This window comes from Physeter macrocephalus, chromosome 15 (assembly GCF_002837175.3).
Source record: "Physeter macrocephalus isolate SW-GA chromosome 15, ASM283717v5, whole genome shotgun sequence".
NCBI classification, from domain to species: Eukaryota; Metazoa; Chordata; class Mammalia; order Artiodactyla; family Physeteridae; genus Physeter; species Physeter macrocephalus.
The window spans coordinates 52,477,450-52,500,427 of NC_041228.1; the positions used below are offsets into that span (position 1 = coordinate 52,477,450).

The 22,978-nt window shown below is 36.0% G+C and overlaps 1 protein-coding gene across 1 annotated transcript in view; it reads right to left on the minus strand.

Moving 5' to 3' along the window:
• Positions 1-5,387: 5,387 nt before the first annotated feature.
• RALYL (RALY RNA binding protein like) overlaps positions 5,388-22,978 on the minus strand; it is an 875,975-nt gene continuing 858,384 nt past the window's right edge. The window contains exon 9 of the mRNA XM_024126995.2: positions 5,388-6,350. Coding sequence (XP_023982763.1) covers positions 6,327-6,350 — 24 coding nt within the window. The 3' untranslated portion in view covers positions 5,388-6,326. The remainder of the gene's footprint in view (positions 6,351-22,978) is intronic.

Genomic DNA, 22,978 nt, shown 5'->3' on the forward strand with positions numbered 1-22,978 from the left:
CTCCGCAACGGGAGAGGCCACAACAGTGAGAGGCCCGCGTAACGCAAAAAAAAAAAGAAAAAAAAAGTCTCTGTGGTCAAATTTTATTATGTTTTCATTATATAATATCTTTCTTTTTAAAACACAGTACAACTATTTTAAAAAAGTTCTCTTTTTTTATGAAAAAGATATATATTTTAGAGATCTGATCATTTTCTTAATTTTGGCTGAAATATTCGTTCTTCCTTATAATGCAGTTTGTTTTTGATATATTCCATGTTGATTTCTCCCTTTGCTCATAAACTTATCTATAAACACAGAGAGTTATGTCTCCTATTTGCAGTCAGAAGGGGAGGTGGGATTTCTTGATTGGCCCTCACTGCTTGCATGCTGGTTCCTTCCTCATCCAAGATTCAGGCTTCTTTGGAAGTTAATTGCCACAGTTTCGGGTACAATTTGCATATGCAGAAAGACTTTTTCTAGTTTGGTTGTGCTGGGATTAATGGATGTATTTCTCCTGCTTTAACTGTTTTGCTCTCTGCCAGAACAGAGCATTTGAAAAAGAGTCTGAAGCTCTTTTTTTTTTTTTTTTTTTAGGTAATTACAAAAATTATTTGGGATATTTTTTCAGCTGTGTTTAGCAGGAAATACAATTCTAAGTTATTTGAAATAAGAAGCATATTTATTAACTCACATAATAAGAAGTCTAGTGGCAGAGTGACTCCAGAGCTTATTCATTTAGTGGCTTAAAGACATTATGAGCTCCTGGGTATTTTCCATCTTTTTTCTCTGTCATCTTCAATTTGTTGGCTACTTTCCTCATCATTGAAAGATGGCTGTAGGAATTCCAGCCCTCACATCATCACACAGCTTGGTCCACAGACAGGAAAGAACCTAAACCTCAATTCTGTCTCCTGAGGAGCAGGCATACCTTCTGAGGGGAGCCCCAGCAGGTATCCTCTCATATCTTGCTGGAAAGAATTGCATTACATGCTCCTTCCTAAATAACCAGTTGTAAGAGGAATAAATTCTATAATTGGCTTAGGTCAGTGGTTCTCAACCCTGACTGCACATAAGTCACCTGAGCAATTTAGAAAAATCAATAAAACAATTAAATCCAAGTATCTGAAGGTGGCATATGATTATCTGTATTTTTAAAAGCCCCCAGTTATTGTGTAGACAGATGTAGTGAATCATTTGGCTTAGAGTAACAAAATTCAAAACTCAGGCCTTGAGGCTAAGAGGCGGGGGTGGGGCACAGCCATCTCAGGCTGATACCTGAACAAAACCAGGATCTTGGTCAAGAGAAGGGCTGGCTGATGGGTTATCATTTTTGTTCTGTCCAACTGTCTGCCACTTTGTGTGCTGAGTATTGAAGTGTCTCCTTGGCTGTAGAAAGGAAGGAGCTGATGAGTATGCAGATGTGTGTCACTACTGTGATTGACTTGGAAGAGAATTCCCTTGTACTTGGGGAATAGCTTTGTTTCCTTCAATGTCTGTGGGATCAGGGTAAAGAGTTGTGGTGAATCCAAGCTTTGCCCTTTATACTTTGAGGCACCTATGCTTCTCTGTTTCAGCTGGTTGAACAAAGATAATTTAAAAAATGCTTCTCAATCTACTTCCATCACAGCTCTAAGGAACAAGACTTGACCATACAGTGTTCTTTTTGATTTGCAATATTGTTTTTGGACTTTTTTATTCTACCTTTATTCAGCTATTTTTCAATATTATTCACTAGACTAGGTACCCTGAACAAATGGACTGTGTCTGTGTTACCACTGCATGCCCACTGTCAAGTACATATATGGAATAGAGTAAGGGCTCAACACAGATTTGATGAATAAATGAACAGGCTTCTCTGCTCTGATCAGACCAGTCTAGCTACAGGCCAAACTCACAGAGCTGTTTATCAACCTAGAATGCAGGGATTTCTGGATTCTTTTCTTCTCTGTATTCTATTCCGGACTTAGGAGCCCCAATGATTCTTTTAACCTTTAAGTTGGATCATATAATTCCTGTGCTCAAAACCTTTCTCTGTTTTCCCATCTAATGTAGCATAAAACCAATGGACTCAATCACCTCAGCTCTGTGATGTGAAATCTTGGCTTTTCTTTGGCCTCATCTACTTTTACTTTTCTTTCCCTCATTTATTCCAATCCAGCTACACCGCCCTCCTCACCTTTCCTGAACACACCAAGTACATTCCTGCTTCAGGGTATTTACTTCCTGTCCCTCCTGCTCAGGACGTTTTTCCCATAAATCGCCTCAAGTCTCACCCCCTCACCTACTCCACATCTTTGTCCAAATGCCACTTTACCAAGGAGACTTCCTGATCAGTCTATTTAAACATCCCTGTAAAACCTCACCAGTTCTTCTTTTCTTTCTGGATTTGTTTTCTACTTGATGTTTATCATCATTACCATCTGCAATACTATACATTTGCTTGTTAATTTGCCTATTGTGTGTCATCCCCCTGAACTGTATAAGCTTTTCAAAGACAGGACTTTCAGTTTCAGCTGGACTCCTGTTGCCAGGAATAGTGCTTAGCATAGATTTGGTACTCAATAAAGAACTGACTGAATAAATTATCTGACTTCTTTACTTGGAAACGAGCTAACTATACCTATCCTGCAGTTTTCCTGTGTGCATTAGTGATAGTGTGTATAAAGTTATTAGTACAGTGCTGAGAACATAGTAGCAGATTAACAAATTATACCTTAAAACATTTTTTAAATTTTAAGGTAAAAGCCCAGAACACACCGTGTTTCATTTAATTCCCCCAATATTTGTGGAGAAATAACCTGTTATATACAAGGTACCATTTGTACAGGATATAAAGGTAGAGAAGGCATAGTCCTTATATTACAGATGCAGCACATAAACATGAGGGCTATTTTGCATGCTCAGGCACTCCAAATTCTTGCATGAACCATATTTAAATTCCTAAAGTGGTTCTATGTATCTCAAGGGCTGATAGAAAGACTTTTCATTAACAAATAGGAAATGCACTTGTAAATCCCTCCCCTGCAAAAATGGCTTAGAACATTAGAATAAGGCATCTTTTTTCTCTAAGTTATATTCTTTTCTAGGAATCTGAACATCTCTAGAAAAGGTAGATCACAAACTTACAGACTTCTGACAGATTCAAAGATCCAAATTTCTACCTCTTTATACACTATTTATACCACCCACACCTCTGTATCTTCAATATGCACATCTCTATCTACCTATGCACAAACATTGTGAAAAAAATCACATACTTTTATCATTCTGAAATATTTTTAGCCTACAAAAAACATTGAGAAGATCACCAGTGTAACCTATACTTAATTTGATATGTATTTGATTTAAAATATTTGATTCAAATATTTTCCTAATAAATTAAATATTACAGCTGCTATTGAATACTCTTATTCTATTCTCCCTTGTTTGCTCACCAGAGATAACAGTGGATTTGTTGTTTCTCATTATTTTAAGCTTTTCCTTTAAGTTTTACAGCTATTAAATCCTGGATATAAATCACAGATATGGTTTCATTCACCTTCATATTCATATTAAAACAAAACAAAATAGGATATCTAATTTAAAACTCTGGATGCCTACTTTCTCTTGAAAAATCAGGAAACCTTGTCAATCCAGGTCTGCATTTCTGAATTAGGCAGCCAGCTGTATCTCCTCATCATCATAGTTGCATTGAATGTCTGCTAACTTACTTCAGGCCTGATTAGTGCATTTATATTTCTTATCAGGCCTCTGCAGGCATTTGCACTTGTAATTCCTGTTCTCCAAACTTTAATCTATTTAAAATAGTTTCCTCTTATCTTGTTTCATTTCTATCATTTTTTGTGTGTATTTCTGATTTGAAAACTATTCTTTTATTGAAGAAGATGGATGCAAAATTGTTATTTTCCCCTTCCCACTGTCTCCAGCGCCCAGTTTACCTAACTTCCCAAGCAGTGGGTCTATTGTCCCATATTTTTCTTGAATTGAATGCAGCAACAAATGCTCCTTTTCTTTCCTTTATGAGACTGATGCTATTTGGAGTTAGAAGTATACACTCCCCTCCTCATCTCTTAAATATCTTCCTTTTCATTTATTAAACTCAACCTTCAGGGATTATAATCGCCAATAATCTATATTTTGTTGATCTGGTGTATATTTTATTCCATCCTTGTCATCAAAAGAAATTCTTAAGCCAGGAATGGGTAATGAATAAAGAGAAAGACCCATGGTTTCATATTTCAAGGCCTGTATGGAGAAAATCAAATTCCAATAACAAAGAATTATTTTGGACATCTGAATTATTCATTTTATTTTGAGAATAGTTAATGAATACCTGAGAAAGGATAATGCTCTTAATTTATAATAATGCCAGGTTATAAATGCTACACTGTTTATTGACTACTATGAGGACAAATGACAAGTTTGGAAAAATATCCACATGTGTATTTTCTTAATACACAGTACCTGCAACACTTCCTTTCTGGAGCATCAGATTATCCCAGGCATCTATTGGCAGCAAACCAAGAAATCACTCTGTTGATTTTATTCCCTTGTAGAACCACATACAGGTTCTTTGCAGCTTCAGAATTCAACCACAGCAGTTACAATTTCTCCAATACCCATTATGGCCAAAACCAGTGTACTACATTGTGTTTTTCACATTCCCTTAAAAAGGAAGCACGTTCCTGATCCAGACCCCTAAGTTCTAGTGGGCAAATTGCTAAAGACTTTAAATAGGAAAATGCGATATATTTCTTTTCTTTAATAACAGAGTTCTAATTGGTTTTTTTTCTTCAGAATTTTTTTTGATATTCCTTGTTGGATGAAATTGTATAAGATTTCATTAGCTTATATTTGAAAGTCATAGAGAAAGAACATAAATCACCTTAAAGGAATTAACCTAGAAAAATAAGAGAAAACATACAAAGCTGATTTTAGACCCTCAATTTCTTTGAACAAAGGTGGCTTTAAATCTACAAAATGCTCTTGGTGATGCTAAATGTTTTCTCTCTGCTCTTTAATGCGGAGCTGGCAGTCATTTAGTGCAGTTTTAGCTGAGCAGAGAATAAATACCTATGTTCAGGTAGTTTTGCTTTCTATCTTGAAATATTTTCTTAAAATTCTATATTTGGAGTAAAAAAATATGCCTTCTAGAAATATAAACCATAGTGTGCCTTCTTTCATGGATTGAGGGCCATCTGACTTTCAATTACATGACAAATTAATATGTTCCAGAATACAAGTCATCCCATGAAAAGTGAAGGCATAAAGAACATATAATATGCATATTAATAAAGTTATGCTACTTTCATTATTGCATTGATTTTGTGGCATTACAAGTTACTTAAAAATTCAAACCAGGTATTAAAACTAAGTGCACCCCAAAAGAAAGATAACACACCAACTTTGTTTTAAAAGAAACAGTATTTATTAAGAAATTATATGCTGAATTCTCCTACAGTCTGTGAAGATGGTTTCTTCCATTTCCACAGCACAAGACAATGGCTAAGGGCATCTGGAAAACACTTGCAATACCAGGGAATGGAGAGTTCCTAGTAATAGGAGATGAACTGAAGTGATGTATGTACTAATTTGAACTTTTGGATCCAAAGACAAGACAATCATCCCTGCCAATCTAGTTCTTACCTGTATTGGCATTAAAACCTGTCCATGGGATCTCCTACCCAGACTGAAATATTGAGTAATAATTGGGTCATTTCAGTTCAGTCAAGCAGAGAATGTTCAATTTAATCACAGGTCAAACCAACAGTCCTTTAGCTATTGAATTACACCTGAAATATTTGCATTATTTATTAATAAAAATGGTGCTTACTGAGGACAGAAATAAAACTTTTCAAGTATTTTATCCTTATGATCTGAAGTACTTTAAACTATAACTTAAAAATAAATTATAAAAACTAGCATACAATGCATCTTTTCTTACATGACATTGTTGGAAATAAGTTTTAAGTGTATAATTGCAATATCACCTGACTTTTATATATGATCAACAGTAAAACATGCTAATCATAAAAATAGCTTTTACAAATATACATTTGTATACAGTATCTCCCTTACCATTCATAAATGTCCTCCACATTTTAAGACTTAAAAAAAAAACATAATTAGCAAAAGGAAAAAACACACTTACAATCTAAACCATAAAACCCTGACAATTATACAGCTTAGAACATAGAAGAAATGGAATTTCTAAAATTGAACAACACTGTCCATTTTATTTGGGTTTTTATAAATTGAACCAAAGATACTGTTATGCAGTAAGAAGCCTCCTTTCACATTTCTGGGTGTTGTCAGTTTCTTTTCTGCTTTTATGGCATCATTCATTATTTCAGATCACTTTGTAGAAACTGAGAAAAGAAAAAAGTATTTTAAAATATAGAGATTTATGTTTCACTGCTGATAGCATGCATAAATAAATAAGTTGGAATTTAAGGCTTAATTAGGAGACGGATAAAACAAGTCTTAAGTCTTTAGGACAAATACTTTTGAGAAGCTTAAGTTCTCAGATCCTTTGTTGTACACAACACTAAAATTATTTATATTTATAGCATGATATGATTTTTTAAAATCCGGCTAATTTACTGACTGAGATCAACAATTATTTTTCAACCTGAGTTCTTATCCAGGTCAGAAGAGAACCACTTGAAGTTCTAGGCTAGGGAAAGAGATTTGGGCTGTTCATGAATCTTTGCTGCCCCTAAAGAGTGAACATAGGATATTTTTCCCCTGGAAAAGGCTTTGAACAGTGCATTCCTAAGCCTACGTACCTGGGATAAGAGAAAAAGCCAATACAGGGCTCTGATCTGGGTTACACAACCTTGGTTGCAAAAGAAAAAAGCTAGAGGCAGGAAGGACAGTGGAAGACTCACGGTGCAACCATGAGCCAGAAAACACCATATGAGTCAAAATTCAATTGGTTGAAGAACTGAACTGAGAAATTGAATATGAATATGAAGATAAAATAATGCAAGTTTATTTAGATTAGTGGAGAAAGACATTTATTTTTCCTAGAATCCTATTAAGTTAAAGGTCATTCTATTTAGGTAAAAAATATAATTACACATATTATCCATCAACTTCAAAGGTTTTTTGAAGTTAGATGGGAAACCTATGTGTATGTCTTATGAACCAAAGACAAGCAAATCAATTTGGATGGGAGTTGCTGCTGAGAAGAACATCGTGCATCAGTTATCAATATGGGGGAGCAGAATACCTTGCAGTGCTCCTGGTTATCAGTCCCAGGGGAGAACTACAAACATTTTTGTCTTTGTATTTTGGTATCAAAGTTGTCAAGGAAAACCTAACAGTCAAGCATTGGATGGAACGACACTTTACAGCTCTAATAGTGTGTGCTGGTCCCTACAGATAGCGAGTCTCCCTGGCAGTGGATGGAGGGCAATTGGTATTACTATCCCTGTTGCTACTGTAGGACTTGGAACCCACTCTCATGGAGTTTGAAATACTAAAAGATGGAGGTGTGTCTGAGGACCACTGACGTACACATTTAAGCAGGACAAAGGAACACTTATTTAGCTTAAAACAGGGATAGTATTTCCATACAAGACTGTAAGACTGACTGCATGGGCTCTTTATTTCTCAATAAGAAAGTATTCCAGACTCAAGACCCATTCTTATGTGGCTGAGTGAGGGCTGACAGATAATATGTACAGGCTACCTTTTCCAATAGTTACTGACTCCTATGAGTAGCCAGAGAATTAGGTAACTTGACCCTTTATTAAAGTTTTGAGGCCTGTGATATAGAGCTTATGAAAAAGACTGATATGGCAGTTGAGGTGGTGAGAGTTGCTCTGGGTGTCTGCAGCTTCACGTCACATGTCCTACTGAGATCACAGTCGAAAGGAACTCAGTGAACCTGGATGGTATTTTCTCTTCCTTCATGGATGTGCAACTTTCACACTCAAGAATAGATGTACACCTCAATAATTTTAGTTAACTGGATATCATCTTCCTTAGTGAGTACATGACTTTTAATTCTAGGAAGATTTAGAGTTGAACATAAAATGTTTACAAGAACAGAAATCATAGTACTAACATTTTTTGTTAAGAAATCTGTGAACATTTGGTACTGTAAACATGTTATTTCAGATAATTTAGTCTATTAATGTGACAGTCTTATGATTTCAGCTTAGAATATTCAATTAAAAATTGAAACATAAGATTGCAGTTTTGTGATCTGAAATCTTACATCCACATCTTATGTTCATGTGTGATATTAGAAAGTCTAAGAAAACTTTAGGCCATCATATTTATACATTTAACTTACTAGATTTTAAGAATTATCTCATTCTCAGAAAGATTTTATTTGTTAAACCAGACAAATGAAGTACTTAAAAACATGATATATAATATGTAAAAATTTACAAATGTCATTTACAACATTTAATTAACTAATCAGGGACAATTATTTTTCAAAGGACTCTTTGAAGTCTTTAGAAGTACTCTTTAGAAGTACTTTTGTAAAACTTGCTCTACTTATAAATATAATTCTACTAATAAATGCCTAACAATTTTGATTAAAAACTTTCATAAATCAAACAACTAAAAATAACAAAATATATACCCTTAATAGTCTTTTCTCCAGTCAAAGCATTAAAAAAACTTATATCCCCAGGAAAGAAAATTTCATGGGTGAGGCCTAAGTACATTTTGATATTCTTTCTCTCTCTCTCTCTCTCTCTCTCTCTCTCTCTCACTGTTTGCTTCTCTCCCTCAGTCTATCTTTCTTTTTCTTCTTCCTCTCTTCTTCCTCATGCAATCTATACTATATACTTACTGATCAAACATATATGTATTTTATAAAATGAAAACGTTATTATTTGTGTTCTTTATGCAGTGCCAGGCTGTGTGCATGTACGTGGGAAGAGTAAACTAATCTTTAAAGCACAAAGTCTTGAACTTAATGGTTCAAAGTCAGTGTGCTACTTCTTTGCATGGCGTAAGGGAGATTTTGTACATTTCCTGTATGCGCATACCAAAATCATCCCTTATCAATGCAAAATGAATACCTTAATAAAGAGAATTAAACTTAGCCTATAGAATGGTACTGACATGCAGACACAAGGCATTGTGGTTTGGGGGTTTTGATGGATAACACCTGTGTGCAGGAAGGAATTGAGGTTCTTTATATGCTCGCATTGCACTCTTTCCTCCAAGGCCTCCATTGATCACTTTCTTATTACATATGGAAGATGCTTAAAATGTTGCAGCAGCTGTGTATGTAAAGTTTACTAATAATTGTGTTTCTTCAGGTTAAGTGATGGCAGGTGACATTAATTTAGTATATTCCTACACCATCCTGCTGGTCTCAAAAAAGGTAATGAATGGTTGTTTAGCAACAATCCACTTTTTTAGGAAGAAAAACGCAGCCTGCAGATTTTTTGTGCATATTCCATTACCCCAGTATGATTTCTCCTCAACCCTTCCTTTATTCCTTGATGGTAAATGATTACAAAAAAATAATTATCCTGGAAAGAAGAAAGGTAGGTTTGGAAATAATTTATTGAAGTCTTACTTCCTTGTCATAAAACTTCAAAGCATTTGCCTGTCACTAGTACAAGACAAAAGCTTCATTAACTTTGTACTGTGAAATATGGATACAAGTCATGAATATAATTCTCCTTATCTAAAAACAACAAAATATATTCACCTTGGGACTTCCCTGGTGGCACAGTGGTTAAGAATCCAACTGCCAATTCAGGGGACACAGGCTCGATCCCTGGTCTGGGAAGATCCCACATGCAGTGGAGCACTAAGCCCGTGTGCCACAGCTGCTGAAGCTCACATGCCTAGAGCCCGTGCTCCACAACAAGAGAAGCCATTGCGATGAGAAGTCTGCGCACCGCAACGAAGAGTAGCCCCCGCTCGTCACAACTAGAGAAAGCCTACGCACAGCAACAAAGACCCAATGCAGCCAAAAATAAATAAATAAATAAATTTATTTTTAAAAAAGAAAAAAATATATATATATTCACCCTACTTTCCATAGAACTTGTAGTCTGAGAAAAGACTAGCTGTTTGCTTCTAAAGGCATGGGAGGAAGGAACAACTATGACATTCTTGCTGTTTTTTCTCAAAAAAGACAGCCGCTTAAGGAGCTGATTGGTTTAGTACAATGTGAAATTAATTGTGCTTTCCTTCTCTTGACTAGTGGGTAATTTATCTTCTGGCTGTATAGGAGCTTGGATGCTTTTAAAATAAATTCTCCTGATGATGAATTCTTTTTCAACTCTCAATCTCTCCTATTTCTGAAAAACAACAAAAAAGAGCCACTCAAATGGGCTTAGTTTGTATTGAACCAAGCAATTTACTTCTATTTGACAAAGATAAAAAGGATAGTATTAATCTACAGGGAAAGCACATTTAATTTTAAACCTCATGCATTAATATATTTGAAATAAAATAAGTACAGCAATATATTGAATAAATACACCTTATTTAGAGTTTTACCAAAAAAAACCCATAATACTTTTAAAGAAATATTCTTTCTTTCATGTCAGAAATGCTTCTGATTATCTTTTTTCTATTTGAGATTTATAACTAACAAATAAATATAGATAATCTATATTTCTAAATAGCATCTACAGAGCAAAAAAGGTAAATGAAAATATGTGGGTAATGCAAGTTATATATCAGTATATGGAAAAGCAAATCTCATGAACAAGAATAATCTATATTTGTTGTCACCATTAATTATGTTTATTGAGTAATTATTCAGCCATTCACTTTTTATAGACAATGTGGATACATTTGACTTTTACAAATCCCTTATTACAAATGAGATCCAATTCAAATTTCTAAATAACATAAACAGATTCCCAGGAGTGAGTGTTCATTATAAATTAAAACTTACCTTCTATTAATAAGCTCTTGGGGCCAAAATTGCATTATACTGTAAGGCGAAAGATTCAAATAAGAAAATCCATAATGGAATGAAAACCAAGAGGGCAGTAACTCACTGGAATGGTACAAATGAAGGCAGCTGCTCTACTATGTGATTCTTGGAGGTTGATAGTCTCCAATCTTGGTGATAGGGGTAGAGTAGGTTAACTAAATAGTCAGTTTAGAAATCCCACTAGGGGATTCAAGATAGAAAGGGAATTTTAAGGGAGTTTGGGCGACTGTTATAAGCTAATGACCACTCAAGGAAAGAATCCAGTAACCTAGCAAAAATCTACACTACCTTGAAGGAAGACCAGGTACATCCAAGCACCAGAAACACTCAAGACACAAACCCTGATAGTTAAAACACAAGACATTAGATAGGGAGTCTGAATCTTGTGACAGGAAGTCAGACAGTTAATAGTTCTTGAAGAGTAGCACTTCTGCATGTAGTCAAGACAGAAATATAGGTGAAAGAGGACATTATACCAAAACCTGAGATGAATTACCATATTTTATTAATATTATATGTTACCATCCTTTTGCTAATAATATACATATGATTTAAATAGCGCCACGATAGTCCCAGTTAAACCACATAGGGTCAAAGGAGGAACTAATGATGTAAGCATAGATGTCTGCCCAAGAATGTGGAAGAAGGTGATCTTCTCCCCCTCCCCACTTTCGTTTATGAAAATAAAGTCCTCTCAGTCCTTGAGGCAGAGCCCCTACCACCTGTCCACTTGTATTTCTCACAAGCATCCTATGTTAATAAACTCATTCTTTGCCTGCCTCTTTGCTTCTCACTGAATTCTTTCTGCACCGACACAAAATAACCGGAACTTCAGTAAATCCTGACACCAGATGAGCAATTTCAATGAAAAGACAGTGGGTATGAGTCCCCTCCTAAGTCAGGTATCATGGGTTCAAGTCTCAGTCTGAGTTTTGGCTTGTTCGAGTCCCACCTGAAAAGGAGTGCAGTGTCACTAGGGTGGTGCCCATTTAGGGAAGGAAGGTGTGGAAAACAGAGGAGAAAACAAGAGTGTAGTAACCAGCCAGAAATTTGGAAATAAGATGATCAAATTGTCTTCTGAGACTATAACTTGAAGATCAAAACTGAAGTGATCAGGGCAGAAAATATGCAATGTCACTTAAGACAGGCTGAAGATTTTAGGGTCTCTGAGACTTGGTTAGAACATAACTGAAGATTATTAAATCACCCAAAGGAAAAAAAATGTGTTGATCTGAGAGAGACTTGTTTGGCACTGCAAGAACAGAAAAACAGGAAAGTCTCAGAGGGCAGTTTGGTTGTGCCATTCAGGGGATGTCCACAGGAAAAAGTGGCCAGACCCTGGAAGTGTACTTGGCCCGTAATGACAGGTATATTCCTATTACAGACATGGACACATCAGGCAGACTAAGAACATTCGATCAACACTCTGTTCTAAATCCATGCTTTCCAAGTAGAGCTTCTGATTACAATTCTGAGCAGCTTGATTTACTGGAAGAGAATGCTCAGGCCATAAAACATTGGGCTAGCCTCTCTTTCAGTTAGTCTCCCTATAAATGCATAAACAGATCTTCTGGGTTGATTGGCCAGCCTATTCCAGATTGGTTAATATTTGTCTGAGGTACTGTTCCCGTCCCAGCCTGCTGACAAAGAAGTTCTGGGAGCCTGGGAGGATAGCCCCAGGTTATGGACTGTGGAGGATGGTAATGAGACCTTGTGGACCTGCTTTGCCAGCTGATCTCTCCTGGTTTTACCAATGCTTGCCATGTGAATTTCAAGGTCAGGCAATATTGATAAAGCTACATGACAAGGAATAGAGGACTTCATCAAATATGAGCAATAAGGAATAATTAAAAAAGACAGGTGCACCCCAATGTTCATTTCAGCACTATTTACAATAACCAGGTCATGGAAGCAACCTAAGTGCCCACTGACAGATGAATGGATAAAGAAGATGTGGTACATATATACAGTGGGCTGTTAGCCATAAAACGGAAAGGAATCGGGTCATTTGTAGAGATGTGGATGGACCTAGAGACTGTCATACAGAGTGAAGTAAGTCACAAAGAGAAAAACAAATGTCGTATATTAACGCATATATGTGGAATCTAGAAAAATGGTACAGATGAACCAGTTTACAAGGCAGGAATAGAGACACAGATGTAGAGAACAAATATATGGACACCAAGGGGGAAGGGGGGGTGGGATGAATTGGGGGCTAAGTGCCCACTGACAGATGAATGGATAAAGAAGATGTGGTACATATATACAGTGGGCTGTTAGCCATAAAACGGAAAGGAATCGGGTCATTTGTAGAGATGTGGATGGACCTAGAGACTGTCATACAGAGTGAAGTAAGTCACAAAGAGAAAAACAAATGTCGTATATTAACGCATATATGTGGAATCTAGAAAAATGGTACAGATGAACCAGTTTACAAGGCAGGAATAGAGACACAGATGTAGAGAACAAATATATGGACACCAAGGGGGAAGGGGGGGTGGGATGAATTGGGGGATTGGGATTGACATATGTACACTAATATGTATAAAATAGATAACTAATGAGAACCTGCTTTATAGCACAGGGAACTCTGCTGTACAGTAGAAACTAACACAACATTGTAAAACAACTATACCCCAATTAAAAAAAAAAATCTCTTCCTGCTATAGGTGAAGATACTAAGGTACAGACAAGCTGAGTGACATGTCCAGGTAGTTGGTTGAAGCCTTGACTAGTTCTGGGATCCTGACTGCTATCAAGAATTCTTTTCATTACACTGTTGGTTCTCAAACTTTAGTGGCTCTCAGAATTACTGAGTGGATTTGTTAAACTCAGATTGCTGAATTTCTGTTTTTCTAGTGTTGTGGGCTGAATGTTGTGTCTTTTCCAAATCTGTATGTTGAAATGCTAATGCCCAATGTGATCATATTAGGAGGCAGGGCTTTGGGGAAGTTATTTGATCATGAGATAGAATCCTCAAAAATTGGATTAGTGTCCTTAGAAAAGAGGCCTCCCAGAGTTTCATCACCCCTTCTGCAATGTGAGGACACAGTGAAAAGACATCAGTCTATGAACTAAGAAGTGGGCTCTCACCAGACACCAAACCTGTCAAAGCTGTGATCTTGGACTTCCCAGCCTCCAGAACTGTGAGAAATAAATGTTTGTTGTTGATAAGCCACCCAGTCTGTGGTCTATTTTTATAGTAGCCTGAATGGTCTAAGACAACTAGGTCTGAAATGAGACCCAAGAAATTGCATTTCTTTTAAGGCTGTGAGTGATGCTAATCTGGGCATCCTGCTCTTTGAGAACCACTTTGTTTCACTGTTGAGAGGTGTTCCTTGTGGGCCGCTCACATTCCTACATGTCTTGCTGAGTGTGCTAACATCACAAAACTGACTATTCTTTCTCAAAGCTCACTTCTCAGGATTATTTATTTGACTGGCAATCCTGAGAACTGAAGACCGTACTCAGGAATGTATCACATAGTTCTGCAATAAATCTTGTTTCCCTCTGGACAAAGAACAGGTTTGCTCACTGCTTGCTAGGAAATTGGATCTCCTAAACTCAAGGTCTCTCTCCTGCAGTGCATGCAAACTCTACCTGGCCTTCTATCTCTGATGTGGGTCTTGGGTCAAGGAAACCAGTGCAGCTATCCTGATACTTGTACTCTCTTGCTGTGAGTAGCAGAGTCTTTTGTTTCAGGAGTCTCCTGTCTTTTATCAGCATCTGTGGAACTAGGGATGTTTAATTTACCAGCTTGTATAGTTATTTTGGTGGGAGTTCTCTGGCTTCAATTGTCCTAAATACCATCAAACTTATTTAAGTTGGGTGCAACTTGTGACCCAATCTGTAGTGCACAATTAACTATAGTGATTCTTGGCAAGTTATGACTCCACTGGCCAACTGTCTTCTGGACGTGCTACCTGGTCACTCTTACTGCTTCTTTCCTATCTCCATCCCATTTTCTCTCTCCTTACTTATTCTTCCCTCTGATTCCTAACAGTTCAGTTTTATAATCCACACCCATTATTCTGCCCATTATTCCCATGTCTTTATTTTATTCTCCATCTGTCTCTCATGACCAAGAGACAAAACCCTAGCTATTTATACTATATTGGATCACAGATATCCAAATCATTAGGCTTTGTTATTCCATAACCAAATGGAAAGATGTAAAGACTGGGAAAATCAGTTATTTTCTATAGCATCATTGGATTTACTACATAAGTAATGTTCAGATGTTTGATGTCCTCTCATAAATGAAGGAAAATACAAAACAATATTATAAAACCATCATAAAAGTAAAAGGAAAAAGAAAACAAAATTAATGTTAATTTAACTTTATTTACCAAATTCAAATAAATTGTGTTCTTACAAATATTATAAAGTGACTGCTAAACTTTTGACATTCACGTTTTAGTTTATGACATTGATGGTATAGCTATAATATAAAGAGTTTTCGGTATTGAACTGAAAATAGCATGCTAATGTAAATTACAATTAGAAATGCCATATTCTTTATGGATATTTGGCTTGGGACATGGCTTACTATACATGATTAAAAAATTATTTTCAGAGTTAAATACATCATTTTTGTATCTAATTACTATTATCTCTAACAAATACATTAGTGCAGTAATAGTCTTTACATCTAGACACACAGATCATTTGTGTTTCTGGAGTACATTTCATTTAACTGAAATCACAAATAATATTCAAGTAAGAGGGGAATAGTATCTTCGCTTTTGGATTCATCATAGGAACAATTTGTTTAGTGTGGTAAAGTGCAACAATGTCAGAAGGCATACATTGTCCTCTCTATTGTCACTCCAGAAGCATTAGCAAATCAGAGTAACAGAGGAGTTAAGCAGGTTATCTAGGATTGTAGAATGATCTTGTCTAACCTCCCAACCAAAGCAGCAGGGCTTTCCATTGCTGGAGGGTACATGGCTTTGCCTTGACTAGCTTAGGGGGATACAGAACTCTTTACCTCACAAGGAATCTTGCTCCATTTGTAGATAATAGTGGTTAGAAGAGAATCTGCTTCATTGAGTCTAAATCTGCTAATTGGTTGATCTATATATTGAGACAAAATCTAGAGTGTGGTGACAAATTAGACAGTCAGAAAGAATTTGAGAGGTATAGAAGTACCAGGAGATTCCCATCTATGGGACATGGATTCAGGTCATTTCTCCAAAGAGAGTAAGAGAGAGGAAGGCAGAGACCAACTCCAGGAGGAGGTGGACTCATCTCAGACAGAATATTAGAGCAGTAATCTGAAGAATAAGATTTTCTTGTTTTGATTCATTTATTCATTTATATTTTGGGACCCCATTTGTTCTCAGGAATAAGGAAGGATCCAGTTGTTAGAATAAACTTAGAGAAACTTATAAGTTTACAGTAAGAGAGACAACAAGAATGTCTTACAATCTGAATCATCTGAATTACTTAGCTAAGACTCCCTTAATTTGCCCCAAGTAGAGATTGGGTTTGGGCTATTCTTAGAATCTGGGACTGGGTTAACATTGTGGGTATGGACCACAAGCATCATAATAACTTTTATTTGTATAGTGTGTGAAAGTTTATAAAACACTTTATACATATATTCCCATTTGATTTTTATGAGAAACCATTGAGGTAGGGTGTTGGGCAAGAATCATCCTCATATCAGTCACAAATCCTTGGATCAGACAGTGAGTGTCTTGACTAAATCAAACCCAGGCTGCTTTATTTAAGACCAGTGCTTTCTCTAATATTCTGTTCTGCCCAGTTGTGAGAAGGACAGTAAGCAGGCAGACTGGGCACAACATTAATTTTAGCACAGGTGATCTCAACTGGGATGTGAAAATACACTGGTGCTCCTATGATGAATGGGACAAAAGAGATGGAATTACTGGGAAAGTATTAGGATTTGCATATAACCTCCCACTTGCCTTTCTCTGGATTTTTTTTTAAAGTTCTGTCTTGAATTAATTCAAAATCATTTAAATTAAAAACTTGCTTTAGGTATCTGTCTAAAGGAGAGCACCAAATCCTAACCACTAGACCACCAGGGAACTTAGGCCTCTGTCTAAAGGAGACTTTGTATATTGTAAAAATACATTTGATTAAGAAAAAAGAACATTTAACTTCAGAGTAAAATTATCTAATGTGGGTTACAAGTTTTATTATTTAAAAAGTCTGTGTAAAAATTTAATTAATTTACTACTGAAAAATCATTGCTAAATTATATGATTTACCAGAGCTTGAATGTTCTGTTATACAAAGTATTAAAACATTTCTTTTAATTTTTCCCAAACTGTTCCCTGATACTTTCTGAAGATAATTATAATTGTGTTTTGAGTGTTTTGGGCTCACTGACAATCATATTTGAGTGGCTGAATTGATAAATTATAGTAATTTTATTTGGCACATAACTTGTATTTGATCACACATTGATTTCTGATTTCTCATGCTAATTATATGGTGTCTAACAACAATTAGCTACTCCCAGGGCTGGTAAAGATAATGATAATTTTAGGATAATACTCCAAATTGCTTAAGTTAATTCCAGTGCTAGAAGCCAAATGTTGATTAATGCTAAGATTATTATGAACTTTGAAATTTTATACATTTTACTGCTTTCTACAGTTCTTTGAGTAATTAGTTTTGGCATCACAAGAAGAAATATTTTAAAAATTACTTTATATATAACTGAAAATGTGATTTAGAATTGATTGGTTTAGAGGCTGAATTTTAAAAGCCATTGGAAATTGGATAGTTAATTCATGATTATTCAGAATATCTGGGGGAAGATTTTCATGGTTATTTAACAATTCTGATTTAATTAAATTAAATTTACTGTAAACACCTGTCAAAGAATTAGAAAATAAAATAGCTTCAATTTCAAAATTGAGCAAAATTAATCTGAGAGAGCAAGTAAAATAATGAAGTGAAAGAAATAATTATGCTATTATTGTATTAATAAAGCTTGTTTTTACCAGTATATTTGAGAAATACAGTCAATTAAAAAATCTTAAGCTTTGGAATATTATCAAAATACTCTTAGCACTCAAATTATGCTGGATGTAATAAAATCCTGAATGACTCAGAGAGATTTCAGAGTCATAGAGCCTTGGATTATTATGATTGTAAAAAGTTCCCAGAATTGTAACATGTAGAAGGAATTGGAAATTGGACTTTGTCATATCCACTGCTAGTTACTTTTTGAAATAGGCTTGGGATATCAGCTCACTTACCTCTGTTTTCCTTTTTATATTACAAGAGAATGTAGAATTTAGAAATAGTATCATTTATATGATCATTCTGATATGCATAAAGATAAATAAGAGCTGGGAGCATTTTAATTCAATAAATTGATGAAATAATTTAACATAAGCTGAGTTATCTCCCAGAAAATTTCTGTGAGCAAATCTTTCCCCAAATCAGAAAACAAACTTTTATTTGAAAAGATTTTTCCTTTATAATTAGATTCCTCTAGGAAGTCATATTTTATGGACCTGAACAGAATGCTGTATCATCACCTGTTCATTGGATTTGACTTTGCAAATCCACAGAAGACTCATGATCGATCACTAAACTGTGTTGTGTGCTAAAGAAAAAGGGCACTGTGTCTGCTGGTTTTCTGTTGTTATCACCTACCCCTGGAGTTTTTTGCTGCATAAACGCTGTGTGGTATTACTTGGCCCATAAATATAATATCTCCTACATTTGCAATGTACATCTGAAATGATAAATGAGTTCTGCAGCATTTTACAAATACTCTTTTTAATGAAGAAAAGTCTGAGGCACAAGGAAAGAAAGTCACCTGCCCAAGGTCTAATTGGAAGTGGTAAAAAAAATCCAGTCCAGAATCACATTAAGTTGCCCTTACTTGAAGGCCAAATTAAAATAAATACTTGATTTGAAATAACCATCACAGAATAGATACCCCATGTCTGAATGTAGGCAATGACATGCTCTCTGAACAAACCTTCCTCTAAAAAACGTGCGTCCTTGGTGGGAGGTTCTGGGGAAATAATGGTGCAGGTGAAGTTTTATACAGAATGTCCCCAAGAATTTTGTTGGTTTGTTTGGGCCTCAGGAGCTACATTTTGTCTAATGGAGTTTTGGGAGATGAGTGCTGGGAAGCCGATAGGGAAGGCACTTATGACACAATTTTGCAGATTCTCTATTTTGCTGCTAACAATATAGGCAAGTAAAAGAGCACAGGAGACTGGCTTCTGAGTCACAAAGAAGAATTACAAATATTTACTTATCTGCACATAGCCTTACTACACTTTAAACAAATTTTATTTTAGGGGGTGATGGACAATGTTATTTTGTAACTGGACTTCTATCTCATTTTTTTCTTCTTATAGCACTACCAATGCTTACATACCTATAAAGCAATAATAATAGCTAACAGTTATTGAATATTTTAGTGTGATCATCTCATTGGCTGAACCCATTTGAGCTACGAAAAGGAATAAACAATTTTATCAGAAGAAAATATACCATAAGAAAATAGCATACCTCACATAGGGAAAAAATCAATTATATGGGTGAATTTTTTCAACCTAATTTACTTCCAGATATAGTTACTCGATTTATGTTTACAGAGATAGTTCAAAGAAAAATGTCCTTTGCTTTTAGCATCAGTATTTACGGAGATCAAATGTGGCCCCAAAGATTAGAAAATGAACTGTATCTTAAATTTTAAAACCATTTAAAATTCTGGGTAAAATTTGAGAATAACTGGTTTCACAGTTATTACTTTTCATATACATACTATGATATTTCAAACTCTTTTGATTCATATTAACGTTTTCCTTGTAGTAAAGGTTAAGAAGTTTTGTTTTTTTTTTTTTCGGCACGCGGGCCTCTCACTGTTGTGGCCTCTCCTCTTGTGGAGCACAGGCTCCAGACGCGCAGGCTCAGCGGCCATGGCTCACAGGCCCAGCCGCTCCGCGGCGTGTGGGATCTTCCTGGACCGGGGTACGAACCCATGTCCCCTGCATCGGCGGCGGACTCTCAACAACTGCGCCACAAGGGAAGCCCAGAAAAATTTTTTTAAAGAGATGATATTGAATATTTTTTACAGGAGCAAAAATCATTTATTTTTAGCACACAGATAAAATCCAGAAGAATGAGGTGCACTCAAGGTATTTAAATGGAGAAGCTATTCACATGATTAAAAAGACATATCAAATACTATAAAATTTGGCATACGTTTCTAATGTGAGCTAACAAGTCAATTTGCATACAAAATTTCTGCCAATTTCAAGTAGAAAACTGTGCAAGGCAGATGACTGCAGTAGGGTGATGGACAATCAGAATGTCATTCAGTCATCATTGCATCAAGCGTGAAGTGCAGGGCAGCATGACTGAGCTCCATGTTCACAGAATGGTAAACAAACTGCTGAAGGTGCCCAAGACGGTTAGGTGGGAAGATGCATGAAAAACATTGACTCACATGGTGAGAAAATTGTCCCTCTCAGTGTTCTTCCAGTTCTGATTGCATTAAGGAGAAAGTTTCTGCTCATGCTTGTTCTGACATTTCTCTATTACAGTCTAGATATTTTTTAATGAGAGAGAGAGAGAGAGAGAGAGAAGCAGGAACAAAAGATTTTTCTGCATATGAAAAAAACCAAGCTAAATTTTAAAAAAATGTTTTGTCTTTTCATTATATTTATTTAAAATATATTTCTTACTTATGTAAAAGGATAACATGGTTTTTCATTCACTGGAATGGACTAAAGTTTAGTTTTAAAGATAGATTTATTTTAAATTAAAAAAGATAAGATAATTTAATTTTAAAAATTAAGTTAAAATGCTACCAATGGTTTATAGATATGGCAAAAATCATAAGAGTACACACAGATTAAAATCAATAAAATCTGTGAACAGTAATCCATGAAACTATCTAAGGTCACTGGAATCTTACAGACCCTGGTGGAATCTTGATTCTGCCTTTATTATCAAGGTGACCTTTGGGAAGTTACTTAACATCTCTAAAACCAGTTACTTATAAAATACCTACTCCCCAAAGTTATTTTAGGCAATAGATGAAATGATGTAAAATATAATATAAAAAACTCATTATTATTCCTGGAAGAAAGTAAAATGGAAAAAGTATTGTTTCCTTTTCTTCCTTTTAATTTTTGACTTGGAATGAAATAAAAATCTGTGTGTGTGTGTGTGTGTGTATATATATATATATATATATATATATATATATATATATAGTCAACTACAAATTGGCACTTGTCATTGGCACTTGCCATCTACTTCTACAAGGATTAAATCATGTGCTGCTGCAGCCGCTGACTTTCAACACACCCTGAAAGGAATTCAGGGTGGAGAGCAGAAATGAAGCACTCTGTGCTCTGGGAAAAACCGGCATATCAGGTCTTCAGATAGTTAGATATTTTCAGGAGCTGATTTTATGAGCCCAATCCTTGTATCTCCTCATATCTATAAAAGCACTAAAATTCTCCATAGTGATGTATGCTCTTCATGACTAGCAGTAACCTTCATGGGACTAGAAGAAACCTTCTGCAAAAAGTATGTGCTTGATTGCATAAACTCCCCTTTCACCAAAATCACATATATACTGACATTGTCTACCCCCCATCTCTTTAAACCGGTTTCTCAGAGCTATCTGAGATGCTGTCTCCTGGGCTATTGTCCTCATTTTGCCCCCAATAAAACTTAACTCACAACTCTCACATTGTGCATTTTTTTAAAGTCGACAGTTTTGGCGACTGCAAATAAGGGACCCAGAGTGGACTTCTCTCCTTTGCCTGGACTATATGAAGAACTGTAGTTGTGGTACCAGCAGAAGCCCCTTTTGCCCATCCACCTCCCTGGAGAGTCCAGACAAATTTGGATAAGTCTCTCCTGGTTCTTGGATCTCCAGTGTTGGTTGATGATCCTGAGTTTTATTTGGCAGTATGTAGCAGGTACCTGCCCCACCAGTTGAAAGAGACCAGGGAATACCTACCCAGTTGAAACATACTGGGAGGGTGCTCTGTTGAAAGAGACTGTGAATACCCACCCAGGTGAAAGATACTGGTGGGAGGTGCTGGTTGAAAGATTCCAGGGTTTTTTTCATTGTAGGAGACTGAGTGGTCTGCACTGAGTGGTTAGTTAAGAGGCTGATCTGATTCTTTTCCTCAATTCAGCTACCTTAATAGAATTTGTCAGGATAAAAGTGAAGATATTACATGAGAGCTTTGTTCTGAAGAAAACGGACAAGACTCCACCTGGCCAGTTATGGCTTACTCAGGGCACTGAGAAATTTACGGGAGTGGTGGAGGCAGAGTCCTCATACTGTGCCGTAGTCCCATGTGGAAACCCACTCATTAATTAAAACACTTGCTTATCCAGGGGTTGAGAATAAGAATTGGTAATTCAGTGAACTGAACACCCGCGGTGACCTTAGACCACCAAAGGGAGAAACCGAGACACATTAGAGAGCTGAAATGACTCTAGGGTGATGCCTAGAGGAGTTAAGTTCACAAGCAGCACACTGGCCCATGACACAATTTCACTAGTAAATTTTATCCCTGACAAATTCAACTTTAAAATGGGTAATAGAGCCTCTCAAACACAGAAAATAGGGACATCAGAAAGCCAGCCTCTGACTAACAACTCAGCCAGGTTTATGTACATTCAAAACTCATACTTGCAAGTACCTACTTAATTGGGGGAATTATACTAAAGGAGATATCACCTAAAATGGCCAAATTTGGGGCTCTTTTGATATTCCAAAATTGTTATTTTTGCATGCACTATTAGAAAAAGCCAGCTGTAAGATCAAACAGACTGAATAGAATGCTTACTTTGATATCTAGAAGCTTCTAAAAGTGGAAAGAGAAACTTCTTTGCAAAACTAACAAGAAATTCCTTGAAACTATATCAGAACTAAAAAAGGCTGCTAGCACTGACTCTGTCTCTCTCTCTGCTCCTCCCACATATCCTCTTCTATCTGAATTGCTTGGCCCAGATGCTATATCTTTTTCCCTTACAACTCTTCCACCTCCTGCTGCTCCCTGTTCTCCAGTAAAGGAAAAAAAAAAA